The sequence below is a fragment of the Pleuronectes platessa genome, chromosome 14, assembly GCF_947347685.1.
Source record: "Pleuronectes platessa chromosome 14, fPlePla1.1, whole genome shotgun sequence".
In the NCBI taxonomy this organism is placed as follows: domain Eukaryota; kingdom Metazoa; phylum Chordata; class Actinopteri; order Pleuronectiformes; family Pleuronectidae; genus Pleuronectes; species Pleuronectes platessa.
In genome coordinates, this window is record NC_070639.1 from 12,446,530 (window position 1) to 12,472,993 (window position 26,464).

General features: G+C 41.8%; 3 protein-coding genes across 4 annotated transcripts in view; 2 read left to right on the forward strand and 1 right to left on the reverse strand.

The window, feature by feature from the left end:
* osbpl6 (oxysterol binding protein-like 6) overlaps window positions 1–10,778 on the reverse strand; it is a 37,364-nt gene extending 26,586 nt beyond the window's left edge. The window contains exons 1-2 of one of the 2 annotated variants that reach the window (XM_053440746.1): window positions 10,470–10,778; window positions 1,431–1,681 (exon numbers count right to left, since the gene is read on the reverse strand). In XM_053440746.1, the coding sequence (XP_053296721.1) occupies window positions 1,431–1,577 (147 nt within the window). In that variant the 5' untranslated portion in view covers window positions 1,578–1,681; window positions 10,470–10,778. The remainder of the gene's footprint in view (window positions 1–1,430; window positions 1,682–10,469) is intronic. The other variant, XM_053440747.1, reaches the window with a different exon arrangement.
* A 3,539-nt stretch (window positions 10,779–14,317) lies between these two features.
* Window positions 14,318–15,984, forward strand: LOC128456539 (cytochrome c). The gene is made up of 3 exons (XM_053440751.1): window positions 14,318–14,477; window positions 15,096–15,272; window positions 15,377–15,984. Exons 2-3 carry the CDS (start codon window positions 15,101–15,103, stop codon window positions 15,520–15,522), a joined length of 318 nt encoding a protein of 105 aa, XP_053296726.1. The 5' UTR covers window positions 14,318–14,477; window positions 15,096–15,100; the 3' UTR covers window positions 15,523–15,984.
* A 2,119-nt stretch (window positions 15,985–18,103) lies between these two features.
* Window positions 18,104–26,464, forward strand: part of pde11a (phosphodiesterase 11a) — a 37,003-nt gene continuing 28,642 nt past the window's right edge. The window contains exons 1-2 of the mRNA XM_053440752.1: window positions 18,104–18,910; window positions 19,658–19,816. Coding sequence (XP_053296727.1) covers window positions 18,104–18,910; window positions 19,658–19,816 — 966 coding nt within the window. The remainder of the gene's footprint in view (window positions 18,911–19,657; window positions 19,817–26,464) is intronic.

The window sequence follows — 26,464 nt, forward strand, 5'->3', positions numbered from 1 at the left end:
GACATTAAGGATGGGAACAATGAACCGAAGCGCCTCTCTGTCGTCCTGATCAAGCAGCAGGCTTCGACTAGGCTTTTCAAACTGTCCCCTTTTCTTAAGACCAGCTCCCTTTTCTCCTCGGAGAGCCGTCTCCCGCGGACACAAGCTGGGCTCAGTGGAGCACCAAGCCTCGGCCTGTGCCTCATGAAATATTTATGACCCGATGCCGACGGAAAAGCTGTGATGTCAGAGACTGCAGTTTAGGCGTCCGGTTTCTGTGCTGCCACAGTGACACAGCAGCAGCTTGGTGAGGTAAGGAGGACCGGGGGGGCTTCAGGTGGCTTTCTGTGGGAGTTAACTTTAAATACTTGCCCCGTGAGCTGTGAAATGAGAGCTCATCTCATTGTTTACCATGTCTCTGCAAGGTTTTTACTTACTAACCAGGGATTTAGGAATGCTCTCCCAATCAGGTGATAACATTTTTCAGAGTTAGTTTTTTGTTTTCTTTCAATGGACAATTTCACATAATCATCTCTAAATCTTAAATACAGAAACACGGATTCTACTAAACCCAGCTAATTTCAAAATTGCACATTTCTGCCACAATGATTGTTGCTGCACGATTTTGTTCGGTGCTGCTCTACATGGTGCGGTTGCTGTAGTCGAAATCTGAAACTTCCCATCAATCTGTCAAAATTTGTCTTTGCTTTCCATTAACGGTCAAATTAAGAACGAAACTAGAGTGGCACGGTGAGAGCACAACCCTCCACCAAGTCCCAACAGTCCCCGCACTTTCATCAAGCTGCGCCAAATTTGACTCACAGAAACCAACCAACAAACAAGCAGGGGTGAAAACATAACGTCATTAGTGGAGATAATATTGCTTTCTGTGTTTCTCAACAGGAGAATAGAGTTGCACTGTTTTATAGCAAATTTATAGGAATTGTCAGCAAACAAAATCAATAAGTGGTTCTGTGTTTACTTTCGCCCACATAATGACAGATTGGCTGATTTGTAAAGTGTGAGCACAAAGGACGCATGGTGTGGTGAAAAATAACAAAGTACTTTAACTCAGTAGTGTACTTCCATTTTCTGGTGAAAAGATATTTCCGTTCCCCTGCCCTTCAAATTATTCTGATGGTTTAATTTAAAGACTTTAGGTTTAGGGAACAAAGAGATTAAACTGTCTCATTCACATGGTGAATGAAAGCTGATATTTTAAAGCTGGTTTAGTTTTATCAAACTGTCTTGGTCGTCACATCACAATGGCTATTACTGTTTAACACACTTAGTCTGCTGAATAAATATCTTCATGATTTCCTTTCTATCTGCCTGCCTCAAAATGATGTTCACTCCTACTTATATTACCTCGGCTACTTCATTCATAATGCCACTCTCCACAGAAACAATTTCCTGATGGTAAATGTCTCCTCCCGCGGCCTCAAAATTACCTGCCGGCTGTCGCGCTGGGAAGAAGAAGAGGAGGAGGCGCTCTTGTGAACTGGCGTGCAGGACTTGTTGACCGGCGTGGCACTCCTCTCTTCAGAGCTCATGGTGCGGCCCTGGGGGCCACGCTGGTAGTGTTGGTGGTAAGACATGGTGGTCACCGACCAGTTTGGCTCTGTGGATCTCCCTCAGCACTGGGCCAAGCAGATCAGGAGCATCGTCTGACACGTCCTCACTCTCACTGCTCGCTGTTCATCTGAAAAACAAAGATATTACAAAGGAATTTATATTTAGGCCAAAAATAATCACTTCCTCAGGCTATCGCAGTTCTGTTGTTTACACCAAACACTGAGCCACACTGTCACTGATCAAACGCAACTTGTTCTAGTTTGTCCCCATTAGAAACGAGTGTCTGGGACTCCAGTACTTTCAGAAGTACCCTGCGTCAGTTTCAGTGAGTTCACCTGACTCACAGATGCTCAGACACCGGGAGCTTTTCTTTGAAGCATTACACACACATTTCTGAATAAGCCTTTCAATATGGTGGCTGTGCGGTTGCTGCCACTCAGGATTACTCATCAAACTGCATTTAGTAGAGGTGTGCACCAAATGATTTCAAAGCCAAACTGAACCTAATACTAAGGCTAATAACAATCTTGATTGTTGATTAATGAAAAGTCAGAAATATTGGAAAAATTTCACGATCACAACTTTCACAAGCCCACTCTGGTTTTTTTTCTGTCCAATTGAACAGAAGAAAAAACATTAGAAGACGTCATTGTGGGCTCGTGAGATATTCACTTTACTAAGATCTGAGCACAAAATAATCCTGTTTGAGAATCTGAAACCTGAGAAATGATTTTTACGATAGTTGCTTATTTAAAGGACGAAACCATATGTTGATATTCAAAATAGTTTCCAGTTATTTTTGCCGATCAATAACTCAAATAACCGGCCATTGTTACAGCCCTGACAGCTCTAATCTCTAAGTGGCCGTGGCTCCTGAGGTAGAGCAAGTCGTCCACTAAACAGAGAGTCAGTGGTTCCATCCCTGGCTCCTCCAGTCCGAATGCCTAAGTGTACTTGAGCAGCTGTTTCGTCAGAATGGGAAAGACGTGTGATACAAAAGCATGACATTTAAAGCGCTGAGTGAATGTGTTCTTGAATGTTACTGGTAGTGAATAACGCTTTGGGTAATTGGTAATGGCCTGCATTTCCATAGCGATTATCAACCACTCAAAGCACTTTTCACTACAACTCATCTATTCATCCATTTACACACACACAGCTTTACACGTTGCAATTTGGGACACTTCAGAATGTAGACTGGAGCCACCAAGGATTGAACCACAAACCCTCTGGTTAGCAGACAACTCGCTCCACCCATGTGATTGCTTGCTAAGACAAGAAAAAGCACTATATAAAACGCAGTCCATAACCTATATTGACCAGAGTCTCTAAATGTGTCCACCCATTTACTTCAGCTTAATGGAAAACAATAGATCTTTGTACAATTAGAGAAATGTGGTAAATTCATGACTGTTGACTGTCACTGCGGAAGATGGAGATCGCTCCAAAGAACTGTTTTCTGTGACATAAATCCTTAAACATTTAGTTACCACTAAGACAATGAAGGCAATAAGTGAGGATAGCAGAGTATATATATGAAAACTTATACAAAACATTGAGGATGACAATAATATCCTCTGGTATAGAGTCATAATTTAAATAAACATCCTAGATAGTAAATGTCTGGTAAAGCCGATGTGGAGGCAGTAACTGGGAGAGCTCTTCCTCATCATTACGGCACCGTGTTGCTCGATGCTGACACCAATAACATTTCCTGCAGAAGAACTGAGCTCTCAGGAGCTCCCAGCACTGATTAAACATACATCAATGCCAAGAGCGTAGGAAACAAACAGATAAACAAACTCTGCTCAGTTCAGAGACGCCTTGTGAGAGGATGAGGATGCTAGTGGACCCGCACAACAGAAATAACAGAATATTTCTATTTCTAATTGAATAACTCCAAGATTCAGAGGATGCAGAATTTACACACGAGTTGGGAAACAAATGTGAATAATGTGGATGTAATCAACCGATGGTGAGAGACATTCATGGTTGATTTTCTTTAACATTGCCAGATGGAACATTTATGGACAGTTTCACAATTTTCACAGGGAGTTTTTCATGCATCTTGATGAGCAAGACATCTGACATATTTAGGGAACTGTGAGTATGTGAAACTAGGTTTGATATAATTCAAGGGGGCTGCTGGGACATACGTAGGTATGTGCTCCATCAATTGACATTCTAGTTTATTTTATTTATTAATCAGATGATATATCAATATAAATTGTCAAAAAGATGATAAAATTCTCGTTAAAATGTCCAAAAGCCCAAGTCTAGGTTACTTCATCAAACTGCTTTTGTTTTTGAGTCTGCAAATATTTAGTTTAGTATCATATGAGACAAAACAGCAGCAAATGATCACAACTAAGAGATGCTGTAACGAGGATGCGTTTCAAATTTCTACTTGAAAATATCACTTAAAATATATTTAGTTTTGATTTATGTCAATACACATATATATATTGTTCAACGATTCTGGTTTGGGAGATTGCATGTTATCTGTGTATCTGCGTTCTCTAAGGTACTGTTGCTTCCTCCCACATTCCAAAGACATGCAGAATGGGGTTATGTTAATTGGAGACTTTAAAATGTCCTTAAGTGTGAACGTGAGCCTGAATGGCAGAGTACTGAAAAAACAGACTGAAAATACTGCTTGTCCCATCATGAAATGCAGCATCAGTTAAAACAATGCTTCTTCCATGCATGATGGATCGTGGAGCTGCTTCATTAATCTGATATTTTTCTGACAAACAAGTGGACAGGGGTGAAAACTGATGGAGGTAATTAATCATTAGTTGTAGTCCCGGTTACGGTCAGCAAAGCAGACATCAAGTCTCAGGTCAGGACACAATATGACACTGGAACATACAGAACGTGCAGCTGTGCAGAGTTTTAACATCGCAACACAGACTGTTTCTGTTCGCGTGCATTGTATACAACTCTGGAGCTTCCTGTGGTTTCAACTACATGTTTGCGATATAGGCTCCCCCACAGGTCTGGGAAACTCCACTGAGCAGCTCTGAGCACATTCCAGCAGGAGGCAAGCTCACATGCGATGGTGCAGTATACTCACACACACTAAATCATCCATATTTCAGATCCTTTGACAACATCCCCTTCCCCGCCCCTTAAGCCTATGAGGCGCTAAGCTACTGCGAGACTATGTGCTAAGTCCGTTCAGATAGTGTGTGCCACTTAGCCTATTTAATAGATCCCCTCGCCTTGACCTAATAAGGAAGCACGAGCGAGGAGCCCTTTCAGGCTAAACCTCCTGTTTTAACCACACTATTAACCTCTGACTGCAGGAGACTTCCTGTACTGTGTGAGCTCAAATTCACTGCGACATTTTTACTGTCCATTGAAAAACATAAACAGGTAACAACAACAGAAGAAAATTACAGAAAGATACTAAAACAGACATAAAGCTGCTGTAAGTAAAAGTGGGCTATTGAAATTACAACCATTCAGTTTTGCAGAACATATCACTTCCCTAATAATGCAATTGTTATGTTGTGACACTGTCAATAGAATCAAAACAACTAAACCAAACCAATCTACATGTAACTTATGTGATCTGTAGTGTAAACCGACAAAAACTTCCACAGAGTACACCTGCCACTTTCTTAAAATGTGACAAACCTCTGTGAACAGTGTGTTTGGCTCGAGCGCAGACAAACAAACACAGGGAGCAGCGACATTGCTCCGCATGAACCCAGTTGCCTTGTTAGGGGGGAGCGTCCGCACAGGACTTGATTAGTCATGAGCTTAATCTTCTAAATCCAGTAACCGTGATTAAGGCGCTCTTAGCAGGAGGATGAGGCCGGCGCTGCCACGTGGATACTACTGCAACACTTCTCAAACACCCTGGCCAGTGGCAAACCAAACACTGCCCTTGTAACGCTGTGGTTATTAGATGATAATGTGGGTTTTATTGTGAATATAACATAGTGTGATGGTCTGATCATTTTTTGGGATGAAATGCATTGTAAAAAAACGTCCCAGGGAGAAGTTAGTATTTAAACATTCACTCTGAAGAAGGCAGAACTCGTTTTTTACAGATGTGATATCATTAAAATGTCTTGGCTGGTGCTACTGAAGCTGGGACCATTAAAATGGAATATTCAAAACGTGATATCACATCTAATATAGGAGAAACCTAGGTTAGATGATGATTCTATCTATCTTTCAAATGTTTTTTAGAGTAATAAGTCAGACAGATTACTCCAATATTCTCTAGACTCATGCACGTAGCAGATGTGATCATTTCTCTTGACACACTTTATGCTCCAACCGATTTTCTGAGAGTCTGAGGAACCGGTAGTCGACTGTGGTCGGCTGCAGAGTTTCAATCCACATCTAGACAAAGACGAGCCTTCAGTGGTGAGAAGCAACAATGACACTAGTATGTAAGAGTCAGAGGAAAAGACCCTTCTTACGAAATTCTTTCAATGCCTCAAGTTGGAGTTAAATTCCACAAAACTCCAACAACTTCCCCACACTCTCTGCTTCGGTGAGGTGCAGTCTTAACATGCACTCACTATCAATTTACTTACTGCAAAAGTAATTGTGCAACACAAGTAATATAATGACACATCAATACAGAAAACAATATGTACGTTTACATCTATGGTAAGGGAATAAAAATGATAAAAAGTTAACTGCTCGCAATAGTTGAAAGGAGGATCTGTGAAAAGCTCTACTACTGATCTAAATTTTCACACTGATTTTAAATAATTAATTTCTGCAACATGCAGCCTCTTTTTTTATGCTGAAGCTTTACACACTACAAAGATTTCTTTATGAAAAGGAGCCTTGCCTCTGTCTAATTTCCTCAAACCCGCTTAAGGCACACAGTTCTGTGGCTCCACCTCCATGAAGTGTCTTGGCAAGAAAAAAACGTTCACTTCCCTTTCCCGTCTCTCGCTTCCCCCAAGAATGCACCCTCAGCTCGGTCACATCCATTACTCTTCTCTGTCTCATTTCATGCTCTACAAAAAACAACATCATTTAGGAAGAGGCATTTTCAGAAACCAAAAGGGAATGATGAAAACTGTCAGAGATGTTGTGACTTCTGTCCGGTGCTGTCACCTGATTATTATTGAGATTCAGGGTCAGAGATTTACACTAGGTTCCTTAAATTAGACTCTGGAGACTCTTAAAACAAGCTGAGCAAACAGCTCAATGAGTTTCCATTAACAGGAGACAAGGCCTCACTTGACTAGTGTGTTGTCTGCACTGGCAGCATATCAGCTACCCAGTATGTCTATTGTTGAATAATGTATCAATATTAAATGACTGCAGAATGATTTCTAGTGTTGAAGTAGTGAATTCAAAGTAACAAAAGATCATTTTTGTTATTTGTTCCTATTAGAGAAGAGCAAGTGAGACCTGATGGAGCAGATCCACTTTATTTTGTTCTTGCTGTGTTAGTCGACTGATTCTGCAGCATGTAAATATTTGTAAATTGTCCAAGTCTCCCTTGGAGAGCTACTAAGCAAATAAATAGATTATGGTAGTATCGCATACTTCTGTAATCTGGGATTTTAGAGAAACCCAAAATTGCTCTGATTGTTTATTAACACATCTTAATAAAGTGTTGCCGCTCAAGTGTTAGATAGTTTATTAGTTTCTCATATTTGTGTCACTGGAACACAAGAAGTTCTGGTCAATTTTAATGTAGTATTGGTGAGTACTTTTTATAGTTCAGCTAATACATTTGCAGCCGCTGTGATCAAGTTTGAATTTGGCAAATTATTCTACTTTCAACTATAAAGTGGTGAGAATCTAAATGAAGCTCGTACAGCTTGGCTTATTCACCTGCAAGCAGTAACAGTCTCCTCCAGTGGAATGTCTTTTAACAAGGGGCTAAAGTTCCTCTCCAGGGCTGTTTTATGGCTAAATACTGTATGTGCTGTGACATCAGTGGTGGTGGCAAGTGAAAAGTCACATTTCTGAGGGTGAGGGATCAATGGCGTGTCACGAATAAGGCAGTGAGTATCAACTGTCATCATGTGGGTTTGAGGCAAGAGGAGCTGAAGAGGTTTAAAGGACCAAAGAAATCCCCTTTATCCGTACGCAATGCTCTAAGAGATCTCACGACGATGAAGAAAATAAACTTCAGATTCAAGCACTCGATGTGTCAAACAGCACCACGAGACCCGAAGTCAAACTAGAATGGTACCCAGTAGATCACATACCTCCATAAAGGCCCAAGAGACCCCTTATGGCCCCACATTTAAATCCTACAAGATCTGGATTAGTATTTGGATCCGCACCAAATTGCACACACTTATAGTTATCAGTCCCCTACATGTGATACCTGATTTTGTTTAATCAACATCTATATATGCAAGATTTCAGTGTCCCATCCCTCCACCAAGTTTTGAGGTAATCCATCCAGTGGCTTTTGCATAATCTTGCTCACAAACAAACAAACAAACGGACAGGGGTGAAAATGTAACCCCTTTGGCCTCATTAATAAATAAATGAAGAGTAAGAGGAGGAAATGGTGAATCAATGATCACTTCATATTGCATGATTTGGAGGTTGGTTGCTGTTAGTGCACAGAAAACCACAAAAATGTTAATGGAATCGCAGATATGTAATACCATGAAGCAGGATGCTGACTGTGTGTTAGTAGGAGTGAGGAAAAACTCCATATTTGTGTTGTCACCACATCCAAAGCAGCCACAATAACACATTATCGACCGGCAAGTTTGCTGATCCCCCCTCTCTGTTGCATAATTGAAGTGGGCCAACAAAAGCAGGCTCATGTCCCAAGATTATATTACGGGGGACTTTGAGGACAGCCGTTGTCTGGATGTACAACTGACTAATAATGCATATCGATCAGCACAGCGGGGTTTTCACCATTTACCTGGGTATACGGTATCGGGCTAAATGGATCAAGCTGCTCGTGCGTGACATCTGGAGGCAGTGAGCACATCTCTTTAAAATAGGCCTGTCTCTTTTTCCCTTTCTTTTTTTTTTAAACAACACCAACTGGACAGAGCCAGTTTATCCTGCGCTGCAAACATTACATCATCGAGGTAGAGCTGGGTATCACACTGCAAGACTTTTTTAATTCGGCCTTACCTGGGCCCACATTGGAAACTCTCAGGAGGGGAAAGCTGACACCAATTCTGTGGGCAGATTATTCTAAATCATTCACTTTATACTGTATCTTGTGTTTCTGTCCAGACAACACAATCTTCAGCTGTTGATTTTTGGTTCACTTTGTTAAATGGCATAGACGAGTTTGAGTTTGTACTAAATGTATTAGTTTTACAGTGTAATCTGCCAATTTGAGCCTTTCACAAACATCGGGGTATGTTTTACTCACGTGTGTCAAAAGAAAACTTTTGTTTTTACATAATAAACAATACAGAAAAGGTGTGCATTCATGTTTAGAATTATACAAACAATTATGTTTATTTTCTTAATTCAAATTCTATCTATATGTGTTTGTTTTCTTTATATTTAGCTATTTATAATAAAGTTTAAGGGTAGACTGTAAAATATGAAGCCTCAATTACATTTCTTCATCATAAGGGTTCGATAAAGACATTCTGGGAATATATAATAGCCAGTATATCTGTTTAGGACATATATTACTCCCTAATATTAGTATCGCCATATTGGTCAGGCTCTCACCAAAACATAACAGAAAGAATCATTTTGCTATTGCAACTAATTATCAGGCATCATGTTGTGGACGGTTGTCTATACATTTTTAATGATGCCGAGCAAAACAAAAGAACCCAAAAGTAATCCAGCTATTAACAGAGTGAACATGTGTAATGCTGCTGATTAACTCAAACCAAACGGACTGTTATAGATGAGTCATGGGCTTTAAAACCATGTATTAGTTATTAGTTTATTAGTAGTAGTAGTATTAGTTGAACATGGCAGCTAATTAAATGAGTAAAATCCCCAATTGAGTGCGATACTCCTCACTGCCAATATCAAAAACCTGTGGGGGTAAAAAGACAGGGGTGAATCTAGAGCATCACAGGAAAGTTGGCCTCGGCTTGATCTCCTCTCACTTTCAAAGCTCGTCTAATGGGACGAGGACACCTGCAGCCGGAGATCTCCTCAGGCCAGGCCAAGAATTATTAAAGCCCATCAGAAAATCAATCCCCCATTGCTGATCAATTCCACGAGAGCATTGACGAATGACGAAACCCCCCCAAGTCCTCCTCTTCGGCCTGGCTCTGTAATTTATGTGAAATCGGTGCAATTTTAAACCTCTGCAAAGTCACCGTCTGACCTTCAGTTTGCACGAGCAGGCGAGAAGAGTGACGGAGAGGAAGTTGGCCAACTTTCAGCGGGTTCTCAACCCTGACGACACGATGGGTGGGGAAACAGAGGGTAACGGGGGGGATATCGTGCTCGTGAATAGTCTCCTGATCTGGGATGAGAGCTGGGATGAATGGGAAGGTGGGAGAAGCCACGAAACAGCGTGAAAATGTGCCAGTGACGCATTATGGTGACATGTTCAAATTTAGAGTTGGCTGGTTTACACCAACCCCACACACACCGCCACCCACCCCCAACATACAGCATCCATGTTTCTTTGGAGGAGGCGTGTGTTAGTTGGGAGATGAAGGAGGAGGAGGAGGAGGAGGAGGAGGAGGAGGAGGAGGAGGAGGGGGGTGGGGGTCCTGGAGGAGGATGATGCCCCTGTAATTGTGATGATGTGTGGGTCTCCATCTCTAGCTAGCTCAGGCTACGTGCTCATGTCTGACTGGTCCTCGTATGCGAATACTGCTGGTGGAAGGGGGGGGGGATTATATGAACGTGAATGAATGAACCCTGCCCCCCCCCCCCTTTTCTTCTCATGGGTTCCTCTATATGAGCTGCAGAGGTTGTGTGGACACAGAGAGGAGGGATAAAGCTCAGTATGTCCTTACCACAGCCGCGGGATTGATGACCATGTCTTTACAGTTCTTCTTGGCGCAGGAAACAATTGGGGAGGAGGTGGTGGTGGTGGGGGGCGAAGAGGGGGGGGGGGGGGTCTCCCTTCCTTTGGCCGGCCAGAGATTCCCCAGCTCCTCAGAGACAAGCGGCCTCGGCGGGGAACAGCATCCGCTTCTCACCGGAGACGATGGGCGCACGGACGCTGGAACATGGTGGAGAGTGGAAATACAAAAAGTGCCGTGTTGGTGTTTCCTTGAATGCGGAGCTGTGATGCTCGGCTCGGCTTCACTCCTCCTCCGCTCGCTCCTCCCTGCAGCAAGATCGGCTTGAGCGGGAACTAATCACCGGAGTGGATCCGAGGCAGGCGGCCGGCGGCTGGGCGCAAAACGTGGAGCCGGATGTGCACGAGCTGCTCGGACTCGGAGCGGACACACTCCGGTGCCAAAAGGGGATCGGCTGCTCAACGGAGGCTGCGCAGCGTCTTAAAGGGAGAGTTCACCGGGAAATGGAAATTCACTCATTGTCTCCTCACCACTCTGCCGATGGAGCTGGTGGGTGAACTGGTTTGAGTCCACAAAACACTACTGGACTTTCAGGGATAAACAGTGTTCAATACAATTGAAGTAACTGGGGGACCAATTCTCCTTACCACTCCTGTGGTGTCACCGAATTGTCTGTAAGGCCCTACATTCATATTAGACTCAAAACGACGTCATTTAAACCATGTTTTATCCTAAATGTCCTCTGATACCTTTGTCTGGGGTTGGATCATGTTGATCGCCCAAGGGCACACGTGTTTGTGCTTCCACTAGCGGACATTTAGGTTCACCAACTGATTGTTCAGTCAATAAAACTCTATCATTTTGACTGACTTACAAAATATTGAATTTTAACAATCATGGAAAACTGCAGAAATATTCACAATTGTAAAGATGGAACCAGTGACATTTTAGCAGCAAATTGCTTATCATGAATAGTTGTCCAAATTAATTGTCTGTCGGTTGACCAATTGATTAATCAACTAATGAGCTCATGAGCACTGGTCAGTTTCAGGGTGCCCCCCTGTTTTCCCTCACCCTATAGTCAAGCGTGAGGACACATCTTGTACATATTTGTTTAACCCTGAGCAGGAAATTGTTATTAGTGAATATGGATTTTTCATACCCAATTTGATTAGCCAATGTTGAAATGGGGGTTGATAATTAATATTTTCCCCCCAGGGGTAATCTGGCCATGTGAATATCCCTAGAAATCTGCCTTTACCTCCAGGTATTGTGCTTATCAGACCAATACTTGAAATTCCTTATCAGGAAGTTTTATGGCACAGAATATGATACCTCCCGTGGTGACCTCAGCCCTCCATACGTCACAGATTACATAAGCAGCTCTGAGGTCAAACATGGTGCAATGCTGCCACTGCAGGCACACTACTATACTTAGGGACAAGAGGGAATGTGAACGTTTTCTGTACAAAAATCCAAGGCTTTTTGCTGCTTTAACCTTTTCGTTTTATCTATGCCATGTGTAACCATAGACTGTATGGTTGCCTGGCAACGGCTCTCACCAACATATCCTTAGAGTTAATGAGCTGCAAACAAGCGCTCTGTGCGATCCCGTGATGCAGAGAGACGACGTGGACGTGCACATTGCTGCACATGATGTGATGTTGTACCTTGAGGTCAGCGGGATTGACTGAATATTTCCAACATAATTCAGTTATTGATTATCCTGTAATTCAGTGAAAAGCCTGTAAAACATGATAAAATGACAACAAATGCTGATTACATATCAATTCACCAGTAATGTATCAAATAAATAATAATGAATGACCATTCACATGATGAAAAGGGACATTCATGCATTTATGAGTACTTACATTTTCCAGGCTCCAGAGCCCACACACACTTATGTGTCACCCAATCTTGTGTTGCTTGGTAAGATGTCCTTTCATGATGTTGTTTGAGTTTCACTTTTTGGGGCAGAAACTTTTACACTCCTATTCTTATTAGGATATAGTGTTCGGTCACACAAAACATCGGCCTGTGTTAAGGTTTAAGAGAGTAAATGGAAATACATGTGTGGGGGGGTAAGGCCTTTAAATACATTGAGCTGGTTAAAGTAACTTTTTATGCTGCAGCGCCATTTTATCCTTGGAAACCTGTGCAGTTTACGGAGAAAGGGTTTTATGTGTAACAGTAACTTGAGAAGTCGCCTGGGGGCAAGCCGGGCAATAAACTCTTCTCATCTGTCTGTGCCAGTCTCAAAAACGGTTGGATATCAGATTTCACGGTTGGCGCTCTGAACTCTTGACATGCACCCATTTGAGCTTTCCCCTCCCCTGCCCAGAAGCTCGTTGTTACCAGAATAGTCCTGGTCACGACTGACCGTTTCCATGTTATGGCGTTCTATTGTAGGAGAGGAGGGTGAACTGCATGAATCCTGTGTGGGCAGGAATCAGTGAGGCCGAGTGTGTGGGAAGGCAATAGACAGAGCATGAATAACAAGTCTGTAGGTTTACTTTTGGTGACAATACTTTTGCTGTTGTCGGCTCCTGCAGGATGACACAACACACTCTGTGCTGTTTACTGTGCTGTTGGTAGTGAGATGAATAATCAGCCAATGTCATTTAAATAAAGTCACATCTGAAAGATCGTTTTTTAATATCTCATAATGGGAAATACAAAATATGTTACAATGTAAAACTGTGACGTGAATCACATCACACTGTTTAATTTGTGCATATGCTTCCGTTTGGTAACGTGTGACCTAAGATGGGTCAGCGACAACTGTTGTGTTTTTGGTGTTACATTGTTATGTGTCAATGATCCCATTTTAAAACAGGTACCAGGAAGATGAGGATGAGTCATTTTGAGAGTCTGCAGCCGTCACATGTATAGAAACACCTCAAATGGATTTGGAAAAGGCCACTACCATAATAAGACTCAATGATAATGATTTGGTAGACAATTGCATAGGAGACACTCGGCAAGTATACTGTATGTAGGAGCAAGTGTATACTTAGTTTGACTGTTTATACTTTACTGTGGTGATTTTTAATTTACTTGAGTACATAACCTGTCTGCATTAGTTAGTTTTACTTTGTTTTTTTAGCAGGATTATACAAAAACCACTCAAATGATTTCCATGAATTGAGTGGAGGGTTGGAGCATTAATTACTTTGTCAGAGCCAGATAGGGCCTTTTGTAACATTTTCATTGATTAGCGGTGTGGTTTTCTTTGAGGACTCCTTAGCTGACACAAACTAGACCACAGACCCCCCCCCCCCCCCCCCCCCCCCTCCCATGCCGTCCCAATTTGACCAGATCTTTGCTTTTCACCGTGTCATTACAGGAGATGTATGAAACTCAGGACCAAAATAGTCAAACATTGTGTCAGTGTTTTACACAGTGATAAAATATGTAGTGAAAAGAAAAGATTCCCTGTGTTTACAGGGACTGGAAATAATTCATGGTTCTTAATGAAAGAAATAAATCCAACATATTTAGGGAACTGATATTTATGTGTGTGGGAGAAGTTGGTGCAAATCTGTGGTGGTTTCATAAGGGGACGGTTTGGCCTCGTGGAGGTATGTGCTCTAGGGTCATTCTATCTGCCTATATTTGTACTTTCACTGAAGTAAAGTGTTTGAGTACTTCGTCCTCCCCAGCCTTTCATAAGAACCTTCCAACAATATACGTTTAATGAGTTGTTCAATGTTTCTATGCACTGACTCGAGATCAGTCCTGTGAATCCGGTTGAGAGTGATACTCAGACATTGTAAAGGAGGTGCTGGTAGTTTGACATTGGGCCGTTTCACAACAACTTCCACTGAACTGCGTGATGAAACAGGTCAGCTGACCGATGACGTCAGAGGGTGTACCTCTACTATAGGAAACCGTGCTTTAGTGAGTCACACAGTCTATGGTCGTGACCGAGGCAGCAGAGGACACCTCCCGGAGTTAAATTATCTCAGTAAGTCGCCTGAAGACCCAAAACAAAAGGTAAGACAATACAATTTTTCTTAAAACAGTTCTTCTGTTAGTTTTCACCAGGTTTTCGGTCTTTTTAATAGGACTTCAATCCGTCTTGGCCGGTTTCCGTCATGTGCAACGTGGTCTAACGCCGGCCGGTGTTTCCGGAGCCGGTCCTTTCTCTTTTCATGTGATTATCTCAGCCTCGTTTTCACTTTAAACATCCCTCCGTTTTATTCACGCTACACTATGATACTTTCTCTTTTTAACTCACAAACCGGTTTTTCCTCTTCTTATATACCAACATGATTTGCCTGTATAGAATAGGCCCACTGTTCATTGTTTCCCCGTTAATCTTAATAGTAGAAACATACATGAACAGTGATACTCAAGAAAGTTTCCTTCTATATGTAAAAATGTTAAAAAGGATGTGAACTAAACCGTTTGGTAACAATACCAGGGCATGTTGGAGCGCCCCCCCGAGGCTGAAGGAGGCAATACTTTTTATAGTCTTACACAAGCAGAAATTTGATTGATGAAAGCAACCTTGAATTGTTGATTGTTATAATCGTTTATCATTGTGTGATTGTTTTAAATGTAATTCTAGCAAGGCATTAAAGTGCAATTGTCCTATTTTTCTCTGAATAGACAGCATGCCAGTAGACCTTAACAAAGGCAAGAAGGCTTTCGTCCAGAAGTGTGCCCAGTGCCATACTGTGGAGAATGGTGGAAAGCACAAGGTTGGACCGAACCTTTGGGGTCTGTTCGGACGCAAAACAGGCCAGGCAGAGGGCTACTCCTACACTGATGCCAACAAAAGCAAAGGTAAGTCCTTATGTAAGTTTGTGTGAATTCTAGGTATTTTAAGCCGAAATCGTGCTGTTTGGCTAAAACATGTTTCTCCTCTGTGTCCATTCACTTAATTCCAGGTATCGTCTGGGGGGAGGACACCCTGATGGTGTATTTGGAAAACCCCAAGAAATACATCCCAGGAACAAAGATGATCTTCGCCGGCATCAAAAAGAAGAATGAGCGTGCCGATCTCATAGCATATCTCAAGTCTGCGACTTCATAAAGAACTCTACTTCGTCACACGGTGCTGTCTGTGTTGTGTCAGGACAAACTGCTCAAGATGCCAGGACTTTTCATTCTTTCAAAATCAGGGAGAGCAGCCAGCAGTCTGAGAGATGTTGGCACTCGTGGCCAATCTTTGTCACCATTGTACCTCTGTTCTCTGATAATGATCCTCAGCTGACGTGGAGCAAACTATATCCCCTGGTTTTAACAGGTTCCTTTTCTAACATAAATTATCAAACCATATACTGTTGTATTCTGAATGTAGGGACTGAACGCTATGCATCAAGTTCGCTGATTTACTGTCATCTAGTTTTTCCTACATAGTTTCATAGATTGTACTGAAGTTGGTCTTAATATTTGTTTCAAGAATAATAATGCCTGTCTGTTTTGGATTTCCTCTACAGTCTTTTAGTGTGTCCATTTTGAATATTCAAGTTGAATAAAAGTAAGACTAAAAGTTTGTTGGAATGTGTCTCAGAGATCATGTCCCTAAAAGTCCATATATATAACAGACTGAATGCATGCTCTGTGGGATAATGGCCGCTTTTAAAGTATTTCCCGCCCTTATTTATTCCTATACCTGGGTTATGTAGTAGATTTGTGAATCGAGCTAAAATGCTACGTGATATATGACAGGCTGTGCAATACTACTACTGGTGTGACTTGATGCTTCTTTATTATGTATCATGTGACATACACACAGAGAGACAGTCCTAACTGTACACGTGTGGTTCTTCTACAGAGGAGAGATTCATCTCCCTTAATTACAGGGGCCCATAGAGCTCAACACATGCAGATAGAAAAAAAACACGTACAAATTAAGTGCAAACGACATCTGAAATGTTTCCAGTCTACCCAAAAAAAGGGATGAACCTGGCTGGAGTTCAATGCTATGGGAAGTTCCATCACCACTGATGAGCAGCAGACTTTAATCTCATCACAAAGCACTGAACTACATTCAGTTTCATCACTTTTTCGGGTCCCCTGAAAACCATTCCGGGGTTATTTTTGCGTCTTGCAGCTCGTTTATGTCTCTGAATGGGGTGTGACTTCTTGCACTGCATGTGACATCAAATTGACGGAAGTTGTTTTCTTAGTTTGCACATGTTTTTTCTATTTGCATGCATTTTTGTCATTTGCAGTGCGTTGAGCTCTGTCGGCCACCAAATCCTTTAAATGTAGCAACTAGAAGACTGTAGCTTCAATAAAAAGGGGTTTGATTTTGTAAAATGGCGCATGAGTCATACATGTTACACTTGTATTTTAAAGGTGATACTTTAAGGTTGTTTGGTTTCAAACCAAGTTAGAGCAGGTAATACTCGTTGCTGATGTGACAGTTTACGGGTGAATTTGTTGGGTCAAGCTGATAAAAGACGGTTTGAATTTCTCTTCGTGTCATGAGATGCTTAGAGTAAATATCTATTGTAGGTTACTAATAAAGACTGCAGAGTTGACCTGAGCGTCTATCTTTCTATTCCAAGTTGTGGAGTGTTGCTCCCTCTAGCGTCCAGACCCCGCACATGTTCACTAATCGCATCTGAAGGAATTTGATTTCCTGAAGTCCTCCCTCCGCCAACAACCGTCGCTGTTACACAACTAGACAACACAGACCTCTGCAGATTCCCACGTTTCCCCCAAAGTTGGGCTGAGATGTGAGATAAACGCAATGTCGGGTTGCATCAATCTATTATTCATGCTGTGAAACACAGGCTTGCTCAGGCGACAGTCGCTCACTTTGAATACACTTGTCAGCTCTGCACCACCGTCACCAAAGCCCTCATAGGAATCCATTATGTGGACGACACAGAAGCATATTGTCGTTAAATTATAATGCAGCCACCTTGGGTCTCAAGCTGTCATGAAGGAATACCATTGGATTATAGCTGAGTGTAATAATAATCAAATAGCAAACACATCCACCACTAATCCACTATTTCGAGGTATATTTTACATTAAACATGTGATGTTGTGCATGGTGAGAAGATGATGGATGGATTTACCCCAGTTATCATCATCACCATCATCATCATCATCATCTTCGTCATCATCACACTCGGAGCGCCTCTGTGAGGAGGGCAAGCGGTTCAGATGGCCACAGGCTGCTGCTGAGGCGAGTCTGAGCTCCTGTCTGTGTGACGAGGCGAGCGTCAGCGGGACAGAGCCAACCACAGCCAGCGTCATTTGCGCACAAGAAGACCCCAACGACGGTGATGCTCGGTAGTGGCTCTGTGTTGGATTTTTTTCTCTCCCTTGCACTACACGAGCATGAATTTGCTTCCATGTTTCCGTTTTTTTAATTTTACTAGATGGGATTGGACTCTTTTGAATTAAGCGCACGGGGTGGAGATGCTGTGGAGGGCTGCGCTGCTGGTGCGCAAAGGGATTCTCCGTCCTTCTCCCCACAGAGTGGAAACTGGACATGCAGCCGGAGCTCCGGGGGCGTTCTCAGCGTCTGCGTCTCGGAAGTTGTGGCATTCAAACAGTTTCACCACTTTAACCCCCAGTAAAAGCCTGATAGATGCGATTTCTCTGCGCGCCTTCGTGGGTTTGGTACACTGAGGGCCACCAGAGGAAGAGACATGGCAGTGCCGAATATGGTGTTCTCCGACGTGGAAAGTTTCTTGGACTCGCATCCCGAGTTATTCGAGGAATACCTGAACAGAAAGGGGAATTATAGCATGGTGGAGAAATGGCTCAAGAACCACCACCAGGCGGGCAAAAGTCCGGTGGCGGTGGCGGCGGCGGCTCCTGGCGCCGACACGCGGGAGGACAAGAGCGGCGTGGGTAAGGACAGCAGCTGGGCGAGCAAATGCGACGGCCTGAAGCGGAGAGCCTCGCAGAAAGAGCTGCGCAAAACTTTCGCCAGGTCCAAGGCCATGAACGTGAACAGGACCTACGACGAGCACGTCAACTCCAGGGCCCAGGAGCCGCTGACAAGCATGAGGAGGAGAGCTCTGCTGAGGAAGGCGAGCTCCTTGCCCCCGACCACTGCGCACATCCTGAGCGCACTGCTGGAGTCCAGAGTTAACATCCCCCAGTACCCGTCCACAGCCGTGGATTTCAAGTATTACCTCAAAGAACACAACGAGAGGGAGTTTTTCCTGGAGCTCGTAAAGGACATATCCAACGACCTGGATCTAACGAGCCTGAGCTACAAAATCCTCGTGTTTGTTTGTATTATGGTGGACGCGGACCGGTGCTCCTTGTTCTTAGTGGAGGGGACCGGCAACAAGAAGACACTGGTGTCCAAGTTCTTTGACGTGCACGCGGGCACCACAGTTTTGCCCTCGATGAAATCTGGCGAAGTTCAGGTGCCGTGGGGGAAAGGGATCATTGGATACGTGGCCGAGCACGGAGAGACCGTGAACATCCCTGACGCTTATCAGGTGCCCGCTCCTCCTCGTGCATGCGTGCGCGTGCGTGCTAGTTTGTGCAATTCGCATGAGTCACATAAAGACTAAAACCGATCAAGTCTGTGGTTGTGTCTGTCACTGTCAGTCATCAGTCAAACTGTGCAACATGAGTTGATGCATGGTAATCACCACCAACAGTCAGAACTATAGGTTCACACAAATCATCACTGACACAGGATAATAATAATAACTTTATTCATGTTGCATCTTTAGAAAGAACAATAACAAAGTGGAGGACAAATAAAAACACAAACACAAACCATCAAAGGCAACAGGCAGCTTCAACAAAACAAGTCTTGGCAAAATTAAAATCCATTCGGTGAATATGTTTCAAGGGTTTACAGTGATAGTTTCAAGTAGGAGTTCCTCAGGGAAACTACTTAAGATGGTTGGGGCCCTGTGTTATTACCTGAAGTTTTTACACTTCCACTGGTTTTGTCTTGAGTTTAAAAAAGTTATACTAGATTTCATCAAAGCTTTAATGATGCCCCAAAGCCCTTATTAGAGAAGAAGGAAAGCCAATAGCAGACCTGTCCAGACAATTACAGTGCAAATGTAGAGTTTTGTTGCTTCACTGTCCAAACACAACAAGCAGCTGCCTCAGCAAAACCCCAGGTCTGATACTTTGACACATGCAACACTTTCCAGAACAATCCTCAACCCTGTTATTGGTCAATTTATGGGAAATCTTAACTTTTGGATTATCCTGGATTATTGCAGGATCGTCGGTTCAGTGAGGAGATCGACAAGCTGACAGGCTATAAAACCAGGTCGCTCCTCTGCATGCCAATTCACAACAGCGACGGAGAGATCATTGGAGTCGCTCAGGCCATCAACAAGAACTCAAGTGGACAACTCTTCACTGAAGATAATGAAAAGGTAATTTCTTCATCATTATGGCTGTGAGTGAAAACAGTGGATGGATAATGTATCCCGCTGCCTGCTTGGCCTTTATACAGGATTATAACCTGTGGTCCTTGTGCATTAGTCTAAATGTTCTCCTCACATGTAAACATCCATCGTCTTGAAACCTCCCAGAGTTTTTGTATGTCTGAATCAATCAGCTTTATTATTCCTCCAAGGAGGCACTAAATGGACTGCTAATGATACTGGATCGTTAATGTAGCTCAACAGTTGTATATCCTAATGCTTTTGGGTTTTAGCTTTTTTAATAAATTAATGAAACCAGAATGGCACCAATCCTCAACGGTCCCCTCATGAAACCACATTTACAGTGAGTAGATCCATATATTTGTTTGGATATGCACCAAATTGCACACAATCACAAATAGCAGTCCCATCGACAAGGCAGATTATTTTTTCCATCAAGATCCATGAATAAGCTCTCGGAAAAATCACGGAATATGTTGAAAAAAAAACAAAAAAATTTGCTCCCAAAAATCATTTAATTGGTGTTTCAACATATTCCAAACAGCAGTCTCTCAATTGTTTAAACATCTTTTTTCAAGAAAAATTCCTAGATCCAACCCTGTTTGAGATCCACACCAAAATTATAAGTAGATTCTTACCTGACACATACCTGATCCTCTAACAAAGTTTCATTGTAATCTGTCACGTAGGTTTTTTTTGTCAAACAGACAGCAGAGGGAAAGATTGATGAAGTTTCATGTTTACACTTTTTCATGTAATGGGATAGCAAATGAAAAAGAGGATAAGGATTATATTTGGACTTTGTATCAAACTTTCCTTAATCACAAATAACTATATTTTCACTTGGTTCAATTGCAAAAATGATAACTTGGTTACAGCTTTTATCCTCATACAGCAGGGATATAGGGATAGCAATGGTGGTGAAATAGCTCCACATCTGCCTTGTTGATTGGCTCAAAATCTGGTTCAGACCTTCATGGTCCCCTTAGAATCACTCTATTGATTGCCTGACTTTTCCTCTGGCGCCACCATTAGGTTAATGTGAAGTTTTCGACTACTAGGTGGTTTATTAGCCACATTTCCATCTATAGAAAATGATTTGCAAGTCTTAACGCACCAAACATAGACAGTGAACATGGTCAACATTACCTGCTCACCATCAGCATGTAAGAAATATCATTGTAAGCATGTTGTTCTGCTGACATTAGCACTATAGGTGCAGTGGTGCAGCCTTGCAGAGCTGCTAGGGGGGCTTCAGACTCTTGTCGTCTTGTTATTGTTGCAGCACAGAGAAGTGAGGAGCAGAGAGCTGAAGTAAATGCTCAGATTCTTCGTGATTCATGTGTGGCATTTCAAAGATGGTGCTCTGTTAATTTTTTTTTAAAGGGAATACTTATTGACACTGTTAGTGGTGCACAAGTATATCAGAACTGTCACATTTTATTGCTGTCCCTGTTCTTTTACGCACATTTTTGCAACAGTAGGTATATTAAAGTAAAGATGGACTTCTCTGAGTGAAAAGGGGACTTTTCTCACATTAAGGCCATTTGCATATTGTAAGTTGCATTGAGGCCTGCTTATGGAACATATTATGGAAGATTTCTGTCATTGCAGTGGATTATGAGTTGAATATGATTGTTTCTTTCTACAATTTCGGTTTCACGTTTGTCATAAATGTAGATGCTTTCCAATGTTTAGCCCAGGAAGTTCGAATTATTACTAGATTGTATGTTTTCCTCAATAATCTATTGAAGCTTTTATTCTGTATCCAGTTTCACATTAACAGATGCTATGGCTGCATGGCTCAAAAACAGAATATAATAATGGAATAAACCCAATTAGAAAAGGTTATCATATCATAGTTTATATTAATAATAATAGAACAAATGAACAACTCAAAGTGAGTATTTCAAAATATGTTCCCAAATTGGCACCGACAGGACAGCACTGTAGGCTGTAGGCTGAGGAGTGATATATTTTCTTTTCAGAAAAGTCATGGTTAATAATTCAAGTGCGTATTGATTATGTGGCATTACTTTAGTCTGTATTTATTTATACATTCAATATAGCTGCCCAGTTGGGGACATGCAAAAGGTTTGGTACACGTTTTTTTCCTGAAAACTGATAATGCCATAGTCAGAAAAAATATGAAACCAGTTGAGACAGTGTCTTTATAGAGTTGGTTCTGGAGATGGTCGTTGTTGATTAATTTTACATTTGAATCAGAGTTTTGTTGTCAACAATATTCTGTGACGACACAGTATATAATGAAACACAATGAAAAACAATACGCACTTTTGAAAAGATAAGCACCATTACCTGGGATGATATCCACATCACATATTGTCCTCAGGGTTTGGATTTAGCTCCTGCTCTGCAGTCACATCTGTCGTTACCTCTTACATAATAGTTTTTGGAAACTGACTATTTCACAAACATCTTATACAGTGACAGATGGTTTTATTCTTTGTCCTGTCTGAATGTATTTTTTATAGAAAAATTGCACATTTCCCCTTAAACACAGTCTCAGTGCTCAGTTTCTTGCTGGAGCATAGGCTGTCTCTCAGCATCGTCCAGTTTTCCCAAGGCAGTATCTTCCAAAGGGCCAGGGTCCTGATGTTACACCACCAAGAATAACAACTTTGTATGGTGTATTGTACGAATCTAATGTGTCAAAGACGTAGTTGTGGTGTTACATCTTTATCTGATCCAGGGATCTGTTTCTTAATGATTATTTATTTGACTTATTAATGTCAACAGAAATACACGCAGAGCATGTGTTTGTCCATCAGCACACTTTAAATGGATGTAGCAGAAGGGCTGTGACAAGCACACACACTGACTTGTTCTGTTATTGCAGCTACGAGGCCCCGAAGGGTGGAAAAGATGGAACATGAAAGCACAAATCTTGCTGTGCCTTTATTTTATAGTTAAGTTTCCACTGAAGCAAACGTCTGCAGTTCTTTTTATCCATCATATGTTTTTTTCTTTCTCCATTGGAGCTCTGTCAAAATGCCATCCCTAAATTCCATCCTTTGTTCATAGCAAATCAGGAATTCCTCTTTCTTTCCCCTTGTTTTGAGTATGTTTCACATTGCATTAGCATCACACTAATGCGTGAGATGGCTACAGCTGAATTAGTAATGAAATACAACGCTAGCATCACAGTGAGCTCCCAGCACAGCACTGCTGCAGCTCTGCTTTTGTAGGGAATTTAATGTAATAGGAAAATGTATCAGTATTTTAAAAGCATTAAATGATGTTGCAACAGCAGAAGTCATTAGAGACTTTAGTATATCTTTATTAAAATAAATGATGTTCGCCGTATACTGAAACCTTACAGGATATTTAAGCACGTTTTAGGGCTGGTTTTACATCCCACGCTGCCTTAATTGTATAAACCCTGCAGTATCGCAATCTGATGGGGAGCTTGGATAATGGTTCAGCCCATGCATAATTGCACTGTCTCATTATCTTCTATGGAGGAATATACTGAGTGACTTAATTGAAGTGTATAAGCTGACCTCCTCCTGCTGCTTCTATATCTTGTGTTTCACTTTGCACACCTTTTATCATTTTACATGTAAAATGTATTATTCACAGGTTGGCATTTTCATAACTTTCCCTTTAATAAGATGAAAGTTGCGCCATGTAGGTTCCATCTGCCAAACCAGTTTAACATCTGTGTGTGTTGATTGGCAAATAGCATTCTCCCCTCACCGCTGTGCTCCCTCTGGCTTCCAGACTCACTGTCAAATTGGTTCAGAGCAAATCTGTAATAACCACTTTCACACACTTCCCAAATGTAAAGTTTACAACTGTGCCTAGGGGGATGCCAGATTAGGACATTGTCGTCTTCTGCAACAAATAGTGATATTTGAGTGGACAGCTCTCAAAACAAGTAAAGCATGAAGTGATGCAGAGTAAGAAAAGATGCAGCCATATGTCCGGCTGATACTGTTTGCCTTGAATAGGGCAAGTTCTTCATTTAAAATAACATAGATTTGTGTTTTTTGAATCAAGGAAGTGTGTGTGTGTGTGTGTGTGTGTGTGTGTGTGTGTGTGTGTGTGTCCAACTGTGCAACTGGATGCTGCTTTAATTAATTTAGGAAGTGCAGAATATTTAGAATGAAAACCGATTTCTAACATGATTCATACCAATGTAGCTCCAAACAAACAGCTTGATGGAATATTGACATTGTTTGAGGAGAAGGCATTAAGTTCAGTCTCCACCCTTTTCTTTGGATCAAGCCTGATCAATACTTTGCAGCGTTGTTATTGGCCCCATATTAGCTTTACTGATATATCAATAACAGCTAATTCCGTCTGTGGGTAGATATATGTAGGCGGCTGTTATTGCAGAAAATACAGAACATGTTTATCAATCACTCAATCAATCAAACTATACTTGTATAGCCCATATTCACTAATCACAATTTGTTTATATGCAGTATGTTTTACTGGTGCAGTTCCTTTTGAAGTGAATGAACAGCCTTACAGGTGAATGGGTGACCAGGCAGGCGAGATGACAGGAACAGAGAACAGGAAGCAACATGCACAAGAAGGTAGCAGAGGAGGGTGGAAAAAGGTGTGAGAAAAGGGCAGATCACAGGAGGAGAATGGGAACAGAGGTGAAGGACTGAGGACGCCGGATGGGTGAAAGGAGCACGGCAGGTCTGAGGAGCTGAGGGGAGGTTCATAACATGTTCATAACATGTTCATAACTTGCTCATAACGTGTTCATACATAACGTGTTGTAAGGACCATGAGCACAGGCGGGAGACGAGGTCCGAGGGGAGCTGAGAAGCAGACTGTGACACTGCACTTGTTTCAACGAGTTACCTGTAGTAATTAAAGAAAACAAATATTTCATGTACGGTTTTCAAATTAGATTTTTAATCGATAATTTAAATGGACAGAGGATTTTATTTTAGAACTGAACATTGCCCTGTGGTGCTTGGCCACACTGCATTGTTATCTTACAGTCAATAACTGCAGCTTAGATAACGAGTAAGCTGGAAGACATGATTGTTGTAAATCACCAATTATTTCACAGTTTACACAGAAAGGACATATTTCTTTTTAGGTTGTGTGCAGACCGTTTTAGAAAGTGCAAGAAAAACCTCAAAAGAGATGCTGTAGTTGGAAAAGTCTCTTTAACTCGGTAGGAAAGTTTTCTCATTGGCCACAGGAAGAATCACCTGAGGAGCCATAAACGTTTACAAAACCAATGTTACTGAACTGATACAACATCTGCTGTTCAGTTATTGTGACCGCTCCTCTGCTCCTCGTTTTTTTTTTATGTATACCTGCATACATGTGTAGAACTATCTTATAATAATGAAAAGAGCAGCACTGCAGGTGTTGCAAAGTCTTTTTTAGATAAAAAAAAAGCCCCTTGATCTCAACCAGACCATGCACAATATTGTAAAGGTTTGCTTTTATGAAATTAGGGGTTGAGAATCATTCTTTTCCACCTGCTCTGTGACATACCTTATATTGCATGTTGGATCATCATGGACCATAGATCATGATGAAGCATCGAGAATCAGAGATAGTGATGGCGGATCATGGATCGTGATGGTGGACTGTGGCATCTCATTGTCGTGGGTTTTTGAGGGTTAAGGACAGAGGATATCACACCTTATGAGACAAATTTTGACTTCTGAATATGGGCTATACAAATAAAATTGGCTTGATTCATTGATGTTAATCACGTTGCTGCTTATGTAGATATTCATGTTCTGAAGAATAAAACAGGGACTTCATTTTAGTGAAATTTAATGAGGTGTGTATTCCTTTCGCATAAATATTTGATGTTACCTTCAAAAGAAGCAATCATTGACTAGTGGATTCGTAAAACTGCTGTTTGCTTTTCCTGACACCAGCGGGGGTCCATATGAGATTGGAGAAAATGGAGACCTTTTTCCTCCTCTTTTTTTTTTCCTGAGAGCAATTCTTGGCCAGGCAACAATGGTTTCTTCTTACCCCATGTGCAAAGTGAACACATCTTTTTAAATGAACTGGTAGTTGTGGTTTGCAGGTGTAAGTGGACAAGGAAAGTGTTGGCGTCGCAATTTATCCTGGTTTGACTCGTACGAAATTCCAGTTGTGCCGAAGGAAGTTGTCGAAGTTTCAGGAGCTGCCTGCGCTTAATGGCTCGGCCAGTTTCTTTGGTTATTAAACCACTCTTTACTGGTCAGTCCACGGGCAAAAACGTCTTGTTTGTAATGCAACCGTGTATAATGGCCTGGCTGACAGAATGTAATTAGAGGAAGCAGTGCTTTTCTCGGGTTTGCCTGTTAGTTCCGCGGGCAGATCCATAGCCAGATCCCCAAAGTCCAGCTTGCTAATGAATCTGCTCCTGCTGGGGCTATTGATGGCCACTGCCTCTCTGGAAGATCATTATTAGACAATTCTAAAGGACAGCTGAAATAGCATTATGTCAGAGCTTATCGCTCCGCGTCATCTGTTTTCCGTGTCTGAAAACAATTCCACGAGGCACTTGATTATGTATGATGACTGAATTAAGTGCATACATTTAATTGACTAATTAGAGTGACAGACTAATATTTCTTATGTTATGATTAGGAAGGATTTTGATTTAGTGATTTAATTAACAGTGTCATAATATGC

What these genes read in the sequence shown, in the direction of transcription:
- LOC128456539 (XM_053440751.1), top strand. Translation starts at nt 15,101, where the DNA reads ATGCCAGTAGACCTTAACAAAGGCAAGAAGGCTTTCGTCCAGAAGTGT. An exon ending in TGATGCCAACAAAAGCAAAG is followed by an intron (nt 15,273 to 15,376) that starts GTAAGTCCTTAT and finishes ACTTAATTCCAG; the next exon opens with GTATCGTCTGGGGGGAGGAC.